The 21,407-nt window shown below is 35.7% G+C and overlaps 1 protein-coding gene across 1 annotated transcript in view; it reads right to left on the reverse strand.

Moving 5' to 3' along the window:
• The window catches only part of ASCC3 (activating signal cointegrator 1 complex subunit 3), a 255,062-nt gene that overhangs the window by 196,286 nt on the left and 37,369 nt on the right, over nt 1–21,407 (reverse strand). The window contains exons 5-8 of the mRNA XM_008637741.2: nt 17,105–17,225; nt 14,102–14,309; nt 13,236–13,377; nt 12,533–12,658 (exon numbers count right to left, since the gene is read on the reverse strand). Coding sequence (XP_008635963.1) covers nt 12,533–12,658; nt 13,236–13,377; nt 14,102–14,309; nt 17,105–17,225 — 597 coding nt within the window. The remainder of the gene's footprint in view (nt 1–12,532; nt 12,659–13,235; nt 13,378–14,101; nt 14,310–17,104; nt 17,226–21,407) is intronic.

The following is a 21,407-nucleotide window of genomic DNA, read 5'->3' on the forward strand; positions in this document are numbered from 1 at the left end:
GCTGTAGGTTACACCTGGACCAGATATTTTGTTTTTAAAGAATCACAGAATGGGTCAGGTTGGAAGGGACCACAGTGGGTCATCTGGGCCAACCTCCCTGCTCAGGCAGGGCCATCCTAGAACACATGGCACTGGATTGTGTCCAGATGGTTCTCAAATATTTCCAGCAAGGAGCAATCCCCAGCCTCTCAGGATAATCTGTTCCAGTGCTCAGCCACCTGGAGAGTAAAGTAGTTCTTCCTGATATTCAGGTGGAACTTGTGCATCAATTTCTACCTGTTGCCTCTTGTCCTATTGACTGGCACCACCAAGATGAGCCTGGCTCCATCCTCTTGACACCCTCCCTTCAGATACTTATAGACATTGATGAGGTCTCCTCTCAGTTGTCTCAACAGTTTTGCTGCTACAGTAGTTATTAATATGCAAACATCTTTTTTTATTCTCAAGTAGTCAAATTATTGATGTGAAATTTGAGAGACATATTCTTATTTAGCCTAGATGATACATGTGCCAACATGCCAAAATGTCTCCATGTAAGGGATATGCACAGCAGGAAGACAGTCTCAAATTTAGAGGTCCAGAAGGACAAAGGTCCACACGCATCCAAAGCAAGCAGAAGTATAATCAAGAACACAGAAAATTATCTCTGACATAGTCTCAGATGACTCAGAGAAAATATGTCCACTCTTTTCAGATTCAGGGAACATAGGAGAGAAGAAGGAATATTTGCAAGTAAGTTTCCTTCATTATATTATGTTTTATGATAAGTAATTCCTATGAATGACTAAATAAAATCATCTTCCTCTATATTTTGTTCACTGCAAATGAAAATTTCTTAGTTCTCCTCATAAATTCCCAAGAAGCTATTATTATACAAAGCATACTTATTTATTAGTATAAAAACTAAAAATAACTCCACTCTTATTTGATGCGTCTGGTTCCAATATTCTAACTGAAAGATTAAGTAGTAGGATAATTTCAATTTTCCAATTAAAATTCAGAAAAATTGTTCTGTTGTAAAAAGATACAAACCACACACAAAATCTATTTCCCGCTTAAAGAGACTTTACATTAGTTTTTGCTCCTTGTTGTTCTGCTGACTCAAACAACTGGTCTTCAAAAAGTTTACAAGTTTCACTGTATTAGCATTTATTGTGTGATTTTGAGGTCAATGGAAACTGTAAGTCTGAGCTGAATAGCCTATCAGTTATAAAGTCAATCTTTTAGTCATAGAGCTCCTCTGTCCTAAAATCTTTTTAAAACATTTAAAATTATTTGGTGATTTCTAAGTGAATCCCTTGATGAACCATCTCAGTCCCATTTCTACCACTGAAAGACACAGCCCATTCTTATCTAAGATAAAAGATTCATGTCTTAAGGAGCATATCAAAACTTGTCCTATTTAAAGACAAACATTAAAATCAGATGAACTATAACGTCTCTAAAATATTTTGAGTAAGAGTTAATATTTTAAATGTTGCAGCATTTCAGAACTAGCATATACCTCCCTCAACTTTGAAAATTCTCACTTTGAAATTACATTTCTTAAAAATTAAAAACAATTTTGGTCTTTGGTATAATTTGAATTAGAATTTAAAATACTATCCTGTATTTCACCTTAAATGAAGACTGAATACTCCTAAGAATGAAAGTCTGCCTTCAGGGATGCTATCAAAGTATAGCAGACTACTGCATTCTTTCACACTTTTACTATGAAATTCCACTGAGAAGTGGCTATTCCCTAAACAGGATGCAGCAGAAGCATGTTATTCATTCTCCAGTCCTAATTACCAAAACAACTAAAACTACTTTGAGTTGTTTTAATTAAAAACTTTACAGATTTCTGCATGTGCTTAATACAAAAGTCCATATTCATGTCAATGACATACATGTGATCCCCTAAAGAATGAAAAATTAACACTTAACAGTTGCTTTCTCAATTTAAATATTTCACTTGTTATGATCATTTAATGAGGCCAAAAAACATGTAACAGCTGCAAAGTCACCAGGTAGACATAATTGGATTTCAAATATTATTGTGATTAAATGCAAGGGGAAAAGAATGCTGTGAACCAGAAGCTGGATTTCTTTTGAGCTACATGTGGCTGCACTGTGGAAGAACATGTCTACCTGAAATGCTTCCTGGATTTTTACTGGTCATTGGGTTTACTCTACAAAATTTAATACATAGAAGTCACCCAAGTTACAGTCATCTGAACTTCACAATGTGGAGCCTAAATATTATCTTCCTTGAAAGCAAGGAACCCTGTAAGAGTAGGGCAACAACATTTCATATTACTGCATAGTTTTGAAGCACAGATCTCTTTCAGTATTTTATTTTTAAATGACCCCTAATTAATTCAGTACTATTTTATGCATGCAAAGGCATTAGTTCTAACTGCTCATGTAGAAGCAAATATTTAATCTGTTAATGTAGAAGGCACTTCAGGATAATGTTTTCAAACTATTTACTTTAGCTTACCTTAACACGACAAACTACTTTTTCCTACTAAACCTAACAAAAACCAGAAAAACTATCAGAATGCTCAGCAAGGTAATTATAGCTGAAATTAGTAATAATTTTAACACATCAAGTAAAAATGAAAGAATGGCAAACAGAAGAATATTCCCAGAGGATTAACTACTGCTGTCATAATCTCTCTACACCTCAATTTTCTTCTCTATTTCACTTAATTTCACACTTCTGCTACCCAAGATGGCAGACCTGTTTTACAGCATGGATATTAGATGACTTTTCCCTAAATTTTACAATAAAAGGCTACAAGCATAGTCAGTATTTTTTCCTACAAGAACACAGCTATTTTGTTCTCATGAATCACAGCTAAACTAGCAGCATTCACAGAAGTTTTCCTACCACAGGAAAATAAAAGGTAGGTGAGGGATGATGAACTTGTTTGACAGGGTCACCAATGTGTGGGAACAATAAAAGTTTAAGTACCAGATGACAAAAAGTACAACAGTTTTAAAAGCTGTTTGGAAAATTTGTATAATTACTTCTGATGGTAAAATTTATTTTTGTTTGTGCACTACCATCAACAGTGAATCAAATATGCTACAGTGGAAAAGGGAACATATACTCTCACAAAAGCCCCTGAGATACATCTCTCAAACTAAACCAAAGAAAACCCGAAAACCTGCTCTTTGGTAGCATAATCTCCTCCAGACTGGCTGCATCCTTTAGTAAGACACTACACACAGTGTAGCTGAGAGTTCTGGCTACCAAATCTGGATTTGTATTTTATTAAAAGAAGAGCTTAAACTAGTTGTAAGAATGAGGAGGTTGCTCAGAACTGGTGCTCTTCTGCCCAAAAAAAAAAACCAAACCAACCCAGCCCTTTTTTTCTTTCTTTCTTTAAGTATTCAGAACCAGTTTTATTGGATGAATCTTTACACAAATTAAAATCCTGGCAGGTAAAAGCAGGTACTTTGTTAGATTACTCCTAGGTACAGGCAGATGCATCTATTCCCACAGTGGCTCAGCAGGTGTTTTTCAGCAGCTGGTGCCCTTTACTGGCTTGCCTTTGTAAGTGTTCCCATCAGATTTTCAACTATTTCAGAGGCAGCACTACACAATATACACACACTTGGCAGCTGTGCAGAAAATGAAACAGGCTTATCATTTTATCCAAATCAGATGCAGTCAATTTTATCTCATGTTAATACTAAAAAGTCCATTTCCCTATTCATATTTACTACTTGCATGAAAAGGAGCAACCTAAACAACTATAAGAATATATAACTCTTGTAAGACAGTATCTACTAAATATTTTAAAGCAATTTTTGCTTAGTATATTATGCACAGCCATGCTAGTTTAAAGAACAGACTAAAAGAAATGAAGTTCTCTATATTTATCGGTACAGATGTCCCTATCATACTTTGAGCCATATTAATTAATTGCTCTTCTCTTTGAACTTCTCTACCCAAGAAGAGAGAACTCAAGATTTTACAGAGCTCTTTAAAAAAAAATAAAAAGGTTGTACATTAATAACTTTACTAGTACTTAGAATAAACAAAGTCTCTCTGAATGAGAAGGTTTGTTAAAGCTTCAATTACAAACTCACCAATGAAAGGACATTTGAAAACATTATTTTATATTCACAAGGATTTTTTCTGGTTTTATCTACATTTATTAGTGGGTTTTCCCTGTGGTCATTAATATCAAGCCCTTGAAAATAAAAATGTACATAAAAACACAGCCCAGAGTGACACAACAAAGAGCATATTTACCACATTTTCATAGCATCCTTGCCCCTCTCAACATCTCCAGTGTCTTAAACGTGGTTTGTTCATGTAACAAAACCATCAAACTTATCAGATGTTAAAAGGGTCTTATTATGACTATGTAAATATATAAGCTAACACCAAAATAAGTAAATCTATAAAGTATTTGTTGGGACAAAAGGGTTCAAACCGGAAGATTTAGCAAGGACGTAACAGTTTTGCTAGAAGTGACCTTGCAGCTGGGACTGCTAAGAATGCTGGTGTGGAAAACTCCATTTATTATGCCTAGTGCTGTTCATCCTCTGCCTGTTTTGAGGAGTATTCTGAGAAGAATTCCTGTTTTGAGATAACACACTCTCATAGGCATACTTGAGCCTCCGGCTGGGAGAGAGATCATAAAGGCACAGCCTCATGGTAAACTGCTAATGTGCCCTTTGATACATCAGGGCTGGTGGTGGAGATGCTACATTCTCCTTTCCCCCCTGCCCACTAGGATGAGCTAAGGGATGTGTCTCCCTGTGTCTCTGCCACCTGGCCTTGCTGGCGAAATAATGAAATAAATTTACTATTTTCATGGCAGCTGTGGTTTGGTGGTCAACTGTATGTGACAATTCACACAGTATTATACAATATACTATATTCTAACAGCACTTAGAAACTGATTTTTAAAGAAAAAAGATAAATGCCTTGATAATCGTAAAAATATTAAAAGCACAAGACCATGAAAGGTCTTGAACTAAACTGCATATGCGACTAGGACAAACACAACTGAAAGAAGAAATTATTGGATCATATTTTAAGCACTCAATTTTAAGACACTACAAGGGAGGTAAGGGTATTATACTACAGCTGAAAAGCAAGGAGAAGGCTATTGGCCAAAAAGAAAAGATAGTCTTTCATTGAAAAGTCCTCTGAAAAATTTGTGTAGATGAGCTAACACAGCACATGCTGCAAAGGAAACCTTCAGTCTCATTCTAAAAGGATCCAACTTGTCCAGTGTCAAACCAAAGCAAATAAACCTGCTGTCAGCCTACCAAAAGACAGGTTTACAGCAGAGGTAGAGAGAGAACACTATTTTGGAATAAGAAAGAAGTTACATTGCAAACTGCTGTGCTGGTTGCTTTTTTAAATCAGGGACATACTGTACAATCTGGAAAGACCTGTGGGTGCAAGTCAGTAATCCTGGTAAACCAACATTTTAAGACAGGATTTACAATACTTCCCCATTCTTATGGGACAATAAAAAAAGCCTGTTTTCATTATACTTTTCTGGTGAAAATCCTTCCAATTTGTATAAATCCAGTCTGTTTTTAAATGGTCACATTACAGTAATTTGATCCACATCATCATACTAAAAATAAAAGCCACATCATATAAATAGGCGAAGGAGGATGTAGTTTGAGAAAATACAGGCTTACATCTGATCAATTATATAATGCCTAGCTCCAAAACTCATGTGAGATGTGATGTACGTGCTTCCTTTACCTTCCTTCCTCCCCATCCCAAAAGAGGTGAACTGTGTCATTACCTCCACAATGGTGGATAGACACATATTGTTCCAGTAAGTGCAGGCTGCTGCTCAGTGAAAGCCGCCTTTTGCTCTTCATAGAATCTGACATAAGATCATGCTTCAGTTCTCATCTACCTCCAATTATTCATCATCCCCTCTTTTTTTGCATCCTACATACATCTCTTATAGAGACAGAGATTGGCTTGACTATCTTCTTTGCATACAGATCTTTCATAAAAATAAAATAGTAGAAATCTGACAAGCTGAGGGAGGCAAGGAGAAGGATATATAAAACAGTGGTCTATTAAAAAGCCTCTCTTACTTTAATAATCAACTCTGCATTAATGGGAAATGTATATATCTATACGCCATATACATGTTGTATATATGTTTTTATACATGTGTGTATATATATATGTTTTAAATATAGATGTAGTTTATATGTTTAACTATCAAAAATGTATATATTACTGTCTTTTTTAAGTCTATGATAACGTTGGATCGAGAATGGATGACAGACTACAGAGAAGTCACACCCACCTAACACAGAGATGCTTCAGAGAAAATAGTTTCAATTTCTCATGCTGTGGTAAGAGATAGGTCCTTTCAAAGACTGTAATAGTACCAAACACCTTTTTGGTGAGTCAAAAATCACAGTTTTCAAATTCTAAGGGTAAACCACAATCCTTACTGGCAAGTACCACTGCATTTCAAAATATTATTTTAAAAAAGTAATTATAAAAAATATAAGACTATTCAATTTCTTTTTGTCTTTTACTATCACTACTTTAAAAGAGGAAATCTTTATGCTCAGTATACCTCTTCTGAGATAGTACATTCTTTTCTCTCTTGTTTCAGCACTAGCTTAAGCTCTTATTCTGATATTCTGGGAAACCTGCTTTATTTATTTTGATACAGAGTTCAGAGATGCAAAAATACTCTCCTATTTGGAGAAAGTCGATATAGGTGGAACTATGTTTGGAACAATAATCTCAGATTATTGGGCAAAATTATCTATCTGTAAAGTATTTCTTAATCACATATTTATTCCTTTATATCTACCTACTTCATTACTAATTTTCTACAGTGATGCAAAGTTTTCAACTTGTCAAACTCCTGGTTATTGGAGAGTGGTCATAATTGCTGATCCTCCCAAGCTGTGCTCCTAAGAACTCTGCCTCACTGGAGCTGGGACATCCACTTGCCATGTTAAATCAAGAAATTCAGACTTTCACATTTCATTATGGAAATAATTCAAAGTTGTACTACAATATTCATAAAGCCTTGCTATCCCTGCAGTGTACCTATATTTTAAATACCATATCAAATCTATTTGACATTACCATATCAGGTTTCTTTTCCTCTAAATTATTTAAATATTTTTTTTGTTTTAAAGGTGTTCCCCAAAATAAATAAGGTTAGTAATCAGGCATTAATTATAATCAGTGATCCTATTGAACAAAAAACCCCATCTTACTGGCAAAGGAATATTAGAATAATAGAAAGGTTTCATGAAACCAGAAAAATGTTATGGTACCATTTCTAGTATTAAAGGCGATATCAATAAAGTAAGTTTTTTTTCAAAATACTTTTTGATTTATCATAACAGGAAGATGTTCTCCATTGCTGAAAGAAAAAAGAACTTCTTAGCATTCAGGAAATCATATAGTCACATCTATCTGCAGTGAAAGCTGAAGTCAAGTGAGGCACATGTTTAAAAATATTACATTCAATGAATTATATTCAAGCACAGCAAGTGTCTTTCAGAGGTGAATTAGTAGCCAGCCACAGAGCATGTTTGAATTTCTACAACGTGAGATTACAGGATTACAGGTGAATTTTAAAATCAGAATACCACTTTACAGCTTGCACATCATATCAGTAGACCTTTTGATGAAGTTTTAATAAACTATCTCTACTAAGAAACAGGATTTTCTTAATGGAAAATATGATAATTTTATACAAGATGGACAATAAACTGCTGGTTTGGCATGAAGCACGTGTTTTTGCTTGCTTTTAGCCAAAGCAATATTATTTATTCCTAGAATTTTACTTTAATGAATTTTAAAAGCTTCATTTAAGGGTAAGTGAAATAATCAAACAATTTGATGCAGAAATTTTACATATAGCATCTGGGACTCTAAAATAATGATAAAATACCATTAACTCACATATTGAAGAAAATTAAGCCAGAGCTTGTAGGCTTTAAGATTGTCATCAGTGTTGAATCTTAACTTCAGTATTTTTGTTCACCTGTTATTGCACATATTCAACCTTCTTTGGACCCCCCTCCCTGAAATATGAAGACAGACTGTAATCCCTAATATACACTACCAGCCATTAAATCATGTACCTTGACCTACATGATTTTCCTTGTCTTAAATTGGGACTAATGATTACAGAACTTGTAAACTCTCCTCAGAGCAATTTCTGAGTATAATTCATTGGATAAATGAAAGGATTTCAATAAAATGCAAAATGTTTTTTTAAATTATTCCATGTGCTTCAACCATCAATTGCTGTTTGGAAAATACGCAACTGAAATATGCACTAAGATCAACTTTGGAATTAACGATCCAATATTCTGAATGTGAAAAATGTAATTTATCTAAAAACATGCATACTTATATTCAGTAGACTTACCTTGTACAATTCTAAAAACAAGAAAACATTACAGGAAAAGAGAGAATATTGATTTTGTAATAATTCCTTCACATAATGCAGAGTGAAAAAAAAATACCTTTCTTATTTAGATAATTAAGCTGTGGTAGTAAAAGGAAATGGAAATAACACGAAAAAAAGAAATAAATCCTACCCTGAACACCCACTTTCGGTAAAAAGCTAAAGTAATTTTTCAGCATTAGCAATTTCTTAGATAAAACCTGTTTTCACAATCTTGAAGAGTAACTTTCCCTGGCCTGAGTTTATGACTTTAAAGGTACATTTATTTGGCAAAAAGTCTGGCACAAAACCACCTTTATAATAAATACAAAAAATATATTTCATTAATGGTCAAGCTCCATTTCAACTGAGCAAAGATAATAAATCTAAGCTTGTGCTTACCCCATTTTTTAAGTTCTCATTATTGAAACAACTCAGCTGGCATGTCACTTGTACAAATAGTAGAACCGTAATACTTCAGATTAAACTGGTGTGACCAATCAGCTACTTATGAACCACCTGTGCTTGAACTGCAGTAAAAACAGTTCTCTGAAAAATAATAAATGTCAAGAAAAATAGATCTCTGCAAAGGGGGTTGGGGGTGGGATTTTTTGCCTTTCAATAAGATAAGAGCCCTTTGCAACTCCTTCCATGGGACACACTGGACGCTTCTACCTCTGAACACCAGTGACATTCCTGAACAGCAGCACAGCTCCCTCCGTGCTACCAGCTCCTGCTCCCAACTCAACACGGGTAGGAAATAACAATATGAGACAACACAGGTGGAGTGAGACTGTTGGAGGAGGTGAAGCAGGAGTTCAGATCATAATGGGGAAAGGTAGGAGACAAAGAAAAAGGAACAACACAACAGGGAAGTGCTGAAGCCAGCAGTTTATGACATGTTATGGTGTGTTTTTATGGCTGCTAAATTGTGCAAGGTTGGTCACTCCTGATCTCCTACTTGCAGTGAATCCTGGGATTAGGTAGGAATGGTAGCTAGAAAAATTTGGACCTTTGTCAGTTCATATGAGTTTCATCTTAGCATCTGTGTTCTTTCAGGCAGTGATTTCACTAATCATGAAGTCATAAACTTTTTAGGAAAGGTTATGCAAGGAGGCCCTAACTAAACTAAATACTTACTTTGAAAATACCAGCCACAAGATTTCAGATAATATAGTACTAAAACTATCTTAAATGTGTTATTTCTTAATTCCGGAGTGTAGCGGCAGATGCATCCTGGCTACATTGCCAATCCAATAAAAAAGAACCCTGTGTTAATATCTGTACTGGTTTAAGGCATTGCTGCTGCCTTTGGTGTTGATTTGTAGAGGTTTTGTCATTTTGCCTTATACTTCTGCATAAGAAACTACTAAAAAAGGGAATCATATACATGTTTAAAATGTGGTTAGTATGTGGTTTGTTAGAACTAGTGTCTAGAGGAATACATTTCTCTCATCTCTTCTCAACCTGTGTTTACAGGAAATAAGAAAATCTAAATCTTAACTAATACTTTAAAACATTTAAATGCAAGATTACTTCCAACTTATATGATGCAAAGCTTTAACTTCTGGCCAACAGTTCAAAATATAAATGAACACCTTATGAACTCAGTTCTGACCTTAGGAGTTTTGAAGATGAAATGCAACGGTGTACTCAGCAATACACGTTACACGGTCAAATACTCTCCCCAAACTGCTGACAGTGGGATCAAAATCACATAGCTCATAAGAAACAGAGTTCTTAAAATTATTTTTGTGCAAATGAAACCATACAGATTAAAAAGAAAAGAAAGAAGAATATTTATAATTTTTAATACCACCAGGACTTCCCCAGAGAACAGCAAGTGCTTAGAAAGCTCAATATATAATACTTAAAAACCCAGCAACAATAAATGGCTTGGTTGCTTTGTGCTTGTTTTCCCTGTGGATTATGGGTTGCATGTATATTGACTTGTTAAACAGGCTGAGTACCTTTATGTCTAGACTAACTCAATGTCTTACATCAAAACCCTACCACTAATGGCACTTCATAGCAGTCAACAGTAGCAGAACTGTAAGCTTCCTCATGATGCCTTTAGAAGTTCCTAGTTATGAAATATCTACAGTTATATTTACTGCCATCTCTAGTCCTTGCCCACCTACTCAAATTTTAGATAATCCTGCAAACATACCCATATAGAGATACAATAGAGCCATTCTGTGAGCACCTATACCTGCTAGGGAAACACCCGAAAATCATTATATTTCTGCTTTTGCTTACACTAGTTAACCAAAAATAAAATATATTGACAGAAAATCTTCATGCTCTCTAAACTGACTCCAGTTAATTGGCAAAAATTTGAAACACCAACCAAGGTGTTTCTGAGCTTAGAGATTTAAAACAGCCATGCAGAGGAAACAAAAAAAAAAAAAAAGAAAATTTGCCCTAACCAAGATATTTACATCTTGACTAGGTATGTCTGAACTTACGCTTGGCAATTCCAGCCTCTTTTAGCTCATTGATAAAAAAGTTCTATTCAACAGATTTTGAATCTATGAGTCTCATTAGTGGAACCAGGAAGCTGCCAAGTCCTGAAGCTGGACAAACTTCATAAATTTGTCGTCTTTTGTTGCAAATCGATACTACACTTGGGGGCAGGAATTACATACGTGTTCAAACAATCAAAATTGTATTTGTTGTTGACACTTCTATTTGATCCCATGTAAGAAGAATCATATCAAAGAGTTAAGTTCTGAAGAAAATTGTTTCTATTTCAAAATTTCACTGTAAAACTGAAAAGCAGACCTCTTTATACACAGTCTACAAAGGAGAATTACTTATTAAAATTGTATAGCTGATGCATTTGTTAACATTTATTTTAACAGTATATGTGCAAAAATCTGCAAACTATTCATTTTAGATAGGTCTTTTTCTGTCTGAACCATATTTTTTCTGAAACTGCTTACTGCCTATTGAAATATTGGTACTTCTTGCAAAAAATTTACAGATTAATAGGTAGTATTTAGCTTAGGAAAAAGATATTTTATTGCAAAAAAAGCTGTCATGCTGAATATTGTCATATAAAATGACAATAACTGCAGTAGCTGTATTTTTCTATCTGGTTAAGCTGTCAGTCAATTCATAAACACAACATTAGATACTGTCACCTAAGCAGAAAAGAATAGATTCCTATTCTAAAATTAAACTGTCTTCTGTTTCGAAAGAGTTAAATCTTTACGTAAGACAATCTTTACTCAGAATCCCAATAAACTGCTCTGCATGTATTCTCATTTCCTGCTTTCCCAGAGAGAAAAAGGTGGAAAACATTTATCCATATTATATGCTGCAGAGCTAAGACACATAAAACCTTCTTCATACATACACAGAGCTTGCTTTTTATGTCTCTGTTCAAATCTATATCAAATCTTCCATTTTTCAATAGATTTGAGATATACAGTGAGGAGTAAAAAGGTACCTGTGATGGAGTACTGCAAGTTCTACACTGTAAATAACTAACAAGAAATTTAGTTTCCTTACCTTAGCTTTTCCACCCTTTTAAGTCAGTAAAAATTGAAATGTTAACATTTGTTTTACCTGCATTTTTCCTCTTTGCTCTTTACTTCCTATCACCAAAGCACATTTTGAGATGACTTTGCACCCCATAGAGTCTACAACACCATATTCAACACCACTGAACTGCATCAGATGTAAGCCTAGTGCAGAACAATGCTGTGCAGTCAGAAGCCAACCTGTACAGGTCAAGGTACAGAAGCTCAGGCTCACTTTTTCCTGTGATCTTCAGAAGAGAACAGAATGGCTGTAATACTTTCATTTCATTCTAGTGATTCAGATCACAGCTCAAAACCATAAATAACTGAAAACGTAATGCCAAAGGAATTGAGAACTGCAACTCATGAACAAGTAGTTCAGATTAGGAATTCCTTGAATCCAAGTCAACATGAAAGGGATTGTATTACTGAACTATGTTCCCCAATAAATATTCTCCAAATTAGTAGTGAAGAAATTAACTGGCTGCATTTACCTATCACATATCACTGGAAAAACTGGCAGTATTTACAGTTAAATTTTGGTAATAAAAAGTAAAAACTAATTTAATAACTTCGAAATGGTATACTCACCTCATCTAAGTCTTCAATATAAACAATTTTCTCTTCAATACCAATAGGCATTGGTTCACTATGGGGGATCTTCACCTCTTCATACATTTTATTGTTTTCTCTCTGAACTGACTCTGGTAAGAACACCTAAAAAAGTATTACAGGAAAATTAATTGAAAGTATGAAAACAGAAAGTGTCATTATGTATAACTTACTTTAAACAATGCTTTATCACTTTCCTTCAAAAAATGAGTCCCAACCAAAAGCAAATCTCACTCATTCATTTTACAGATAGTACTGAACCCCCCAAACAGAAAATAATCAGTAACCCCCCAAACAGAAAATAATCAGTTTTACTACTCAGAAAATAGTCCCAAAACCCCAAAAAACATAACTCTGTTTTATTACATTTCAGAATCCATTAGGTCTAGAATTTCATAAAGATTTCATTTTGTTAAAAGTCAATTCAAAAGTATCCAAAAGACAGAAAAGTAGTATTTTAAGAATTTAAGTGACCCTAGAAATAAAAGCAAATACATTAGTTGAGAATAAGATTATTTCTTCCAGAGTCAAAATAAAAATAGAATATATCAAAGAGTTTGAAACACCCTGCTTCATACGTTGGATTCTGAGAAGGAGGAGACAAAGGAAACAAAGGGAACCCTGCTGCACATTACTCATTGGGAAAGATGTACTGTTCAAGAAGGGTCATGCACCAACATACCTTTGCACCCCCAATGAATGCCGATGTTTTCATAGCTTCAGCTCGGGAATCATAGACATGTGGATAATGAATTTTTTCGAAGCTCATCTCTCTTTGTCTACCTAGGACTGGCATACTTCGAGCATTCAGAAGTGCTAGTTCTCTGTGAGCAGAAAAAATGCAGTAATTCTGCCCATTTCAGGCTTCCATCACAAACACTGAGCATGGTATATTAAAGTCACAGCAAGAGTTGTAGAAGTCAGAGAAAAAATTTTAGTGTTATTCTCTGGCACCAGTTAGGCCAAATCCTTAAAATACACTGTTCAGATAAAATTCAGAGGCACAATCCAGTAAGTGCAAGGCTTTCCTAAAAGCAGTTTTGACTCTTTTTAAGTAATACAGAAACATGATTTCACAGTTAGGTACCAGTCTCACTATATTTTTCTCAATACAAAATACAACAGCTTATTTGCTCCTTATCCTCTCCCTCCTCTACTCCTCCCACTACCTTCTAGCTGACAACTTGGAAAATAGTACCCATTAATCTTGAGAGAAAAAAAGAAAGATACTTCTGATGGATTTAGTACAGACTTCATAAATCCTAAGCAAGTAGTGAGCGTAAAGGAACTAAGAAAGATAGCCTACCCCACTAATCTGCAATTCCAGCCCACGTAGATGAGATCAAGAAGATTCTCATTAAGCAAATCACTGCTTTCTTTCCTGAAAATCAGGTTTTCATATTTAAAAAAATTCTACGCTTGTAATAAAACGTGACTTGAAGTCAGAATCACCTAATCACCAAAGCAAACTAAAAGAAAATAAACTGTTATGATATATTGAAGTAGCAATTACAACAGAAGCATTTCTCAACTTTTGGGATTTATTACCTTTGCATCCGCAGCTCTTTGGGATCAAAGCACATTTGTCCTTCTCCAGAAACTTCTCCATCTTCCCCAGCTTGTTTTTCTTTTCTGGCATTTCGTTTTTCCTCCCGACGATATTGTTTCATTAACAACTTTTCTTGTTCAGACTGAATTGTGACTTGACAACCATAATTTGGCTTAGCATTTTCTCCTATAAACTTCTTGCACTGTTCTGCAATATGATAACAGGCATGCATCTCCGTAAGTACTGTACTCCATCTTTTTTCCCCAGTTTCATTCTTTGGGGTTTTGATGTTTAGTTGGGGTTTTGATGTTTAGTTGGGGTTTCATGCTCGTTTTGGGGGTTTTGTGTGTGTGTGTGTGAGTGTATTGTGTGTTTAAAAATAGTTGAGCTTTATGTAGACTGTGCAGCAGTAGGCCTCAAGACCTCTAAAAGTACCACCAGGTCATGTCCCAAAGGTAAGCCATTTCAAATAAAAACAACTTCATTCCAAAGCAAGGGGATGGACCAGCAGCAAAAGGAAGAGCATTTTTTCTTTTCTGTATTTATGATAACTTCATCTACAGTGGAAATGCTACTTAGCCTCTTATCGCTGCTCTTAGACACATGCACCGATAAGCAGGATGGCATGAAAACAGATTAAACAGGGTGATTTTTTTTTAAACAGCCTCTTCACAGAACAATTAGTGTGTATATGCTAGATAACATGATTGTATTGAAAGCATACTCACAATGCAATTTCCCTGAACAAGTGAGAAAATCTATCCTACTCTATACAGTCACAAGGTCTCCTTCCTTTTATGTCGATAAGCAGCAGGATTACCAAGAAGAATCAGAACCACAGAACAATTACAGTAAACAATAAATCTAGGGGAGCAGGGAACCCAAAAAAGCCCAGTTACATTCACCTTTCTGAGATCAGTACTGGCCAGAACCAAAGATGCAACCAAGTCTTTTGGTTAACACATACAGGCTGGGAGAGATTTATTTTGTTTTCATTTTAACAATATTGGTGGTTTTAAATGTCATTTTTCAAAATTCTGCAAACAGATTATTAGTTTATATAGGCTTGACTGAATATTAAATACTTAACTCAGTTATGTTTCATATGTACTTCTGCAGCCAAACTCTTGAAGCGAAAGACTTGAAAACCTTTTTTCATCAAATAAACCCACTTGACTGACATTTTGAACAATTTGTGCTGCTTAGTTTTCACCTACAGCAACAGTGAAACTCCTACATCTCACAGCATGCATACTGGATAAGGCAACAATAACCTGTTAAATAGCATTGAAAAAATTCTAATAAACTGTCAAAATGTCCACATTAATACCATCATGTCTGCAGCTTTAACTCTCTCTCTCTCGCATTAAAAGAGGACAATAATGGATGCAATTTCCTGACTAAATTTAATTCAGACTGAACACACCAGGGCAAAGAAATGTTACTTGATTTGTCCGATAAGCACAACAATCACCTTTACTGCCACAGAAGGAAATTACATAAGAAATAGTCAAATAATACAGCATGGTATAAAAATGCAGTACATGTACAGTTACTTGACTTGTGCTTATTTTTTAAAGGCACAAATTACTCACAGTTGACTACATTTCTGACAGAAATCTTTCCCTTCCCCAAATGAAATTTTGGTAAGATAAGACTTCAATCCCCATAAAAAATACCATTTTGATCAATTAAAAAAAAAAAAAAAAAACCTTATTAAAATTAATAGACTGAGCTCAGGACAGAGCACCTTCAATCTCAGAGAAGATACCCTGAATATCACTGACTTTTTTACCACAGAGAAAGGGTTCTCTCATCAGTGAAAAAAAGCATAAAATCAGTTATGCTTTTCTATTGTCTGAAAAACATAACATTGAAAATATTACTGTGATAGGTTTTACTCATGGCATAATGAAAAAGCTTCCAAAATACTATTTCTGCTAAGTGAACCGAAAATACTCCTGTAACTAAAATCTGTACATAGGAGAAAAATATAATAATTCCATTTCTATTGAATGTATTTTTAATTTTTTATTATTTGATTACCTAAGAAGAGAAAACTATCAGGACACAAAGCCTTGTCTAGCAAGACATTCCTCTTTGAAATCACAAACAGGTAAAACTAACAGTTGCTCTGATGAATTTAGACTAACCATTAGCACAGCAAGAGATGAATTTCTAAACACTTGCTTATATAACATTTCATTGAAGACAAACATTAAAGAGGGATCATTTACATTCTAAAATTATTGAGAAGATACATAAGTCCACCATTTCTAGCTCTATTCACATTTTTCTAACTCCATTTGCAGTGAATGTGCAATGGGCTGCATGCTGCTATGTCCATGTAAGATTTATCCTAAGTCACACCGTATATGCAATCAGATTTATTTTTGTCAGAGAAGAAAGTAATAAGGCTTGTTTTACAACAGAAATATGTAAAACATATTTTAAAATAATTACTCAGTGCAGACAAATTAACTTATAAAAGCAAAAATCACAGTACAAAACCTGAATCTCTTTTTTCCCCTCTCACTTTTTCATGCTTAAGCTTGACTTTATTATTTTCAGGAGTGCTTATTACTGTGCTATTCTTCCCCAAGGCCTACATTAGATGATAGTAGAGAGTATTAGATATTAGAGAGTAGAGTATTAGATGAAGTAGAGAGGAAGCAGGAAAGCAAATGAGGAGTCATAGAAGATCAGATTATTGCCAGAGTAATCCATTAAAACAGGAAAAGTGCAACTATTAATACATTCAAAATCTGCATATGCCCATAGGCAGTTGAAAACTAAATAAATATATACAATCTGTATTTGTTTCTTCTGTATAATCAGACTACCATTTCTTTCTTTAAATCCAGAAATACATTCCCCCATTGTCTCCTGGGATTTTTTTTGCTTGCTTTTTAAATATACACGGACAATACTACAGCTGGAAATAGAGCTGTTAGGAAACTACTTTTTGTCTGATTTGGAACAAAAATTTTGTAGTCACTTACCTTGCAGAGCCTGGAACCTGCTATCATTTGGACAAGTCGAAGATCTTCCCAGAATCAGAGATCTGTTCTGTAGGAGTTTCTCTATGAGTTCAAAACCTTCAGGGCCTAGCAGTTCAAATAACTACAAAGAAAATAAAATCATAAGACATTATCCAAAGGTACATAAATTTATAAATAGGACTGCAATATTTCCATCCTTGGTAACATCATTTCTGTTGACAATGACAAATATTTAACAAATTAATGAATTTCAACTCCTACTAATTCAACCCAAAGGGTATAATTTCTAATACCAGGCTCTCTACTACAAAAAATCTGTGAATTTTGTCTATTAAGTAACTCACTTTCTCTTGGAGATTCTTGTATAAAATTTAACTCTTCTCAAGACTAAACTTTACATGTTTTCATGGTTATTTATATATGCTCTAAATTTATTTCTCCATAATCTATGCAGATGAATCAAGAGAACCAATGCTTTCTCATGAAAGTCAGATATGTAGGAAGTTATTCCCTTTACAGTCAAAACGAGATGTAGCCTACTGCATTTTCACAGTCTCATCCTACAAAAAAAATTAAATAGCATAGATGTGCAGTGCAGCCGGCATATGAAGAAACAGTTAAGATGACACTGGTATTGACTTTAGACTATAGTACTTGTACATATAATCCTGCATGTAATTCCAACACATAATGTAAGTGATGTACACCAGAATTCTGTACCAGTAAGTGATACTTTGGCCCAATGATTTTCTTACTCAAATGATTCTCTTGTAGCAGGTCAGATAAACACAGTTCCCTATTTAAAGTTCCATTTTCCACATAATGCTAGGTTTTAATGGAAAAAACCCACCCAAAACATTAAAAGCACTGTTGGGGTTTTTAGGAGTTCTCCTGGGGCTTTTTTTCTGTTAAAGGAATTTTCCCAGTATGTGGCGCTAGGGGGACAAATTGCTGGGTACTTCAGAAAAACAAAAGACCTAGCCACTGCGGTGGGATGCATCTGGCTACCCTTTTGTTTCAGCTAGGTGTGGGGACAGTCAGTCCCCGGCGTTTGGATGGAGAGGGAGGCTGCTTTCTTCCACTGCTTTTTTTCCTTCTGCCAGACTGGTCATACACATACAGATATATAATAGTAAAGAACTGTTATTCCTATTTCCCATATCTTTGCCTAAAAGCCCCTTGATTTCAAAATTATAATAACTCAGAGGGAAGGGGGGTCGCATTTGCCATTCCAAGGGAGGCTCCTGCCTTCCTTAGTAGACATCTGTCTTTCAAACCAAGACAAGCACTTTCACGCCTGTCTTATCTATAATTATTTTGTCAAAAATCAAAGCATTACAGTAAGCAGCAAGTTACTAAAAACCCATTCTTGATTTTTAATACTGCTCAAAACAATTTTTCTCAATTTTTTTCAATTTCCAAAAAGGAAAACAGGGCAGTTTCTCCTTAGTGCTTTTTGAATTTGCTGCTAATATTAGCCACATAACTTCAGAAATCAGGTAGGAATACAAGATGTAATGTACTTTGATGTGCTATTCTGTGAAAGAGTAAGGCTTTGGCACTGTAGGATTCAAGTATTTCTGTTCTAACTATAAAAGGAGAGAGAGGTCTCTCACTTTCCTGTACATAATTTGCCCACTCCTTAACAAAGAATCTTTCTGTGGCTCTCTATGACTACTGCCCTCTGGGAATACCTTGAAATAACTTTATGTTGCCTCTTCATACATTTGAAAAATTCTGAACAGTGCCAATGGCGTCAAATCAATGATCCCATTTTTTCAGGCCAATTTGTACTTCATAATACAAGCTGTCATTTAAAAATAAGGGAGGGGAAAAAAAAAAAAGGTGTTACTCCTGGACCTCAGGGGTTTCTAGGAAAGCATAAGGTTTGTGTAAATTAGTACAGTGATGGTGCAGTTTGAAAAGACCATGAACTAGCAGCCGAAATGTATAAAGTCTTGTATTTCTTTCATTAGAGTAACCATGATGGCAAACTGGAGAAGCATTCTCCAGAAAAAGTCAAATAAGAGAATACAGTAAATGTGGACAAATAAAAGATTCTCAAAATTAACAAACTACAAAAATATAGAGCAGGGAAACTGCTGGTTAGACATCAATTCTGCTGTCAGGGATCTCAAGCTATGATGGATTTCCCTTTATCCAGCCTTTGTTAGCACTGATCATTAGTTCTCCTATTTTGCATAGCTATTTACTGTCACTTTACAGCCACATTTTAACTAATATTATCGAAAGCCATAAGATGACCTTGTTTTTACATTTCAAAAGAAAGTGGCCATTTAGTACTGGTAAATTTGAGTAGGTATTTTCCAGGGGCAAATGCTTAAGGCAGGGAGGGAAAAATAATCACAAAAACAAAAAGAAAAGACATGTTTTTGAAATAGCTTAAATGTATAAAGAACTGAACACAAACTTGTCTTGACTTTGCTAATGATTTGTTGACTGGGGCATACCAGCAACACAGGGAAATTAAATTCTTTCAATTCAACCAGATCTGGGCTCAAACACTAATTTCTCATCAAGGCAGCAGATACAATGTAAGCACATTCAGACTTAGCATGCTGCTCCCCCCAAACCCCCAAACTCAAACTCACACCACCGCTCCATCACCATCAGAAGACAAATAACACACTAGCCCTAAAATATCCAGTGTAGATATCTATCTCTGTACAGGACTCCAAAACATCTCTCTCACTGGAAGTTGTTAAGAACAATCTAGAAAAGCATCAGTCAGAAAAGATGGGGTTTGCTGGGGAAATAGATAACATAGGTTTTTTTTTTTGAACGGGATAATATTTTTCCCCTCCTGTTTTCCCAATATATTCTGAAACAAAACCCATCTGTTTTAAAGCTACTTCACCCAGTTAGAACAGCAGAACCTCACAAAGAAGCAGCAATGTTACACAATGCATTCTACTTCATGGTCAGAGACCATGAAGCAAAAACTCCATCCCCAGGGAGCTGGGGGCTCAATGGAAGAGCACCCAGGTGAAATTGCACATCCTGCTCTCCAGACATCCTACCAGTCAGAGAGAGCCAAACCCATAAAATTCTACACACCAGACTCTGCAACACCTGTGTGGTGAAAGTCACTCCATTTTGCCTTTTTGATGAGTGGACAGATATTCATTTGCTACCAGCAGTTTGAGAACTGTCTAGGTCACCTAATTAATCTTGCTGCTGTCTGAATAGGAAGGAGGCTTTCAGGACATTTTAAATAGCTAGGACAGACTAAGCTCATTGCTCAAGAATGAGAGGGAAAAGCAAAAGACTATAGAAGACCAGAAGCAAGGACCTGTTCTTATTGACAAGATGTCTGCCATGCTCACCAGAAGCCTGCCATAGCTCATGGGTGGAAAACAACCACTGAGAGCTAAACCAAGACAAGTAGAAGAGAGATAGAGAGTAAGTTAAAGAGCAAGATCTGTCACCACCTACCATTGATGGTAGGAATAGTGACATTGCTAGAAAAATTTGCAAAGACCAGAAATAACTAAACTTGAGGCCTTGCAACACCAAAATATTATAATATTTCTTCATACTGTAGGAATAATCCAATGCTTCCCTATTAAGGTATTAATAAATATCACAGAATGCTGCTATTTCAAAGTACAATTCTTTACCTCATCGTTTCTTGAGACTTATGAAAACACATCCATGCAGGAGGCTTATTAGTAACAAAATCAGAGTGGGATAATGAGAAGTAAAATAAGCCCTAAAAACACCTTCCTCCCACCCCTCCCTCCTTCCCAGGTCTCCCTTCTTCCCCAGTGGTGCAGGGAGACAGGGAATGGGGATTATGGTCAGTTCATCACCTGTGGCTTCTTCCACTGCTCAGGGAGAGGAGTCCTTCCCCTGCTGCACTATAGGGTCTCTCCAAGGGGAGACAGTTCTCCATGAACTTCTCCAAAGTGGGTCCATCCTACAGGTAACAGTCCCCCTCAAACTGCTGCAGCATGGGTCACTCTTCCGTGGGGTGCAGTCCTTCAAGGAGAGGCTGCTCTGGCCTGGGTTCCCCACAGGGTCACAAGTCCCACCAGGAAACCTGCTCCAGCATGGGCTTCTCTCTCCACGGGTCTGCAGGTCCCTGCCAGGAGTTTAACTGCATGATAACTTTTCATCTTCTTAAATATGTCATCACAGAAGCTTTACCACCATTTCTAACTGGCCAGGCCTTGATCAGCAGCACATCCATCTTTGGAGCTGCCAGGGATTGGCTCTGCCGGACATGGGAGAAGCTTCTAGGACTTTCTCACAGAAGCCACCCTTGTAGCACCCCCCGCTA

This window comes from Corvus brachyrhynchos, unplaced genomic scaffold, assembly GCF_000691975.1.
Source record: "Corvus brachyrhynchos isolate BGI_N302 unplaced genomic scaffold, ASM69197v1 scaffold14, whole genome shotgun sequence".
NCBI lineage: Eukaryota > Metazoa > Chordata > Aves > Passeriformes > Corvidae > Corvus > Corvus brachyrhynchos.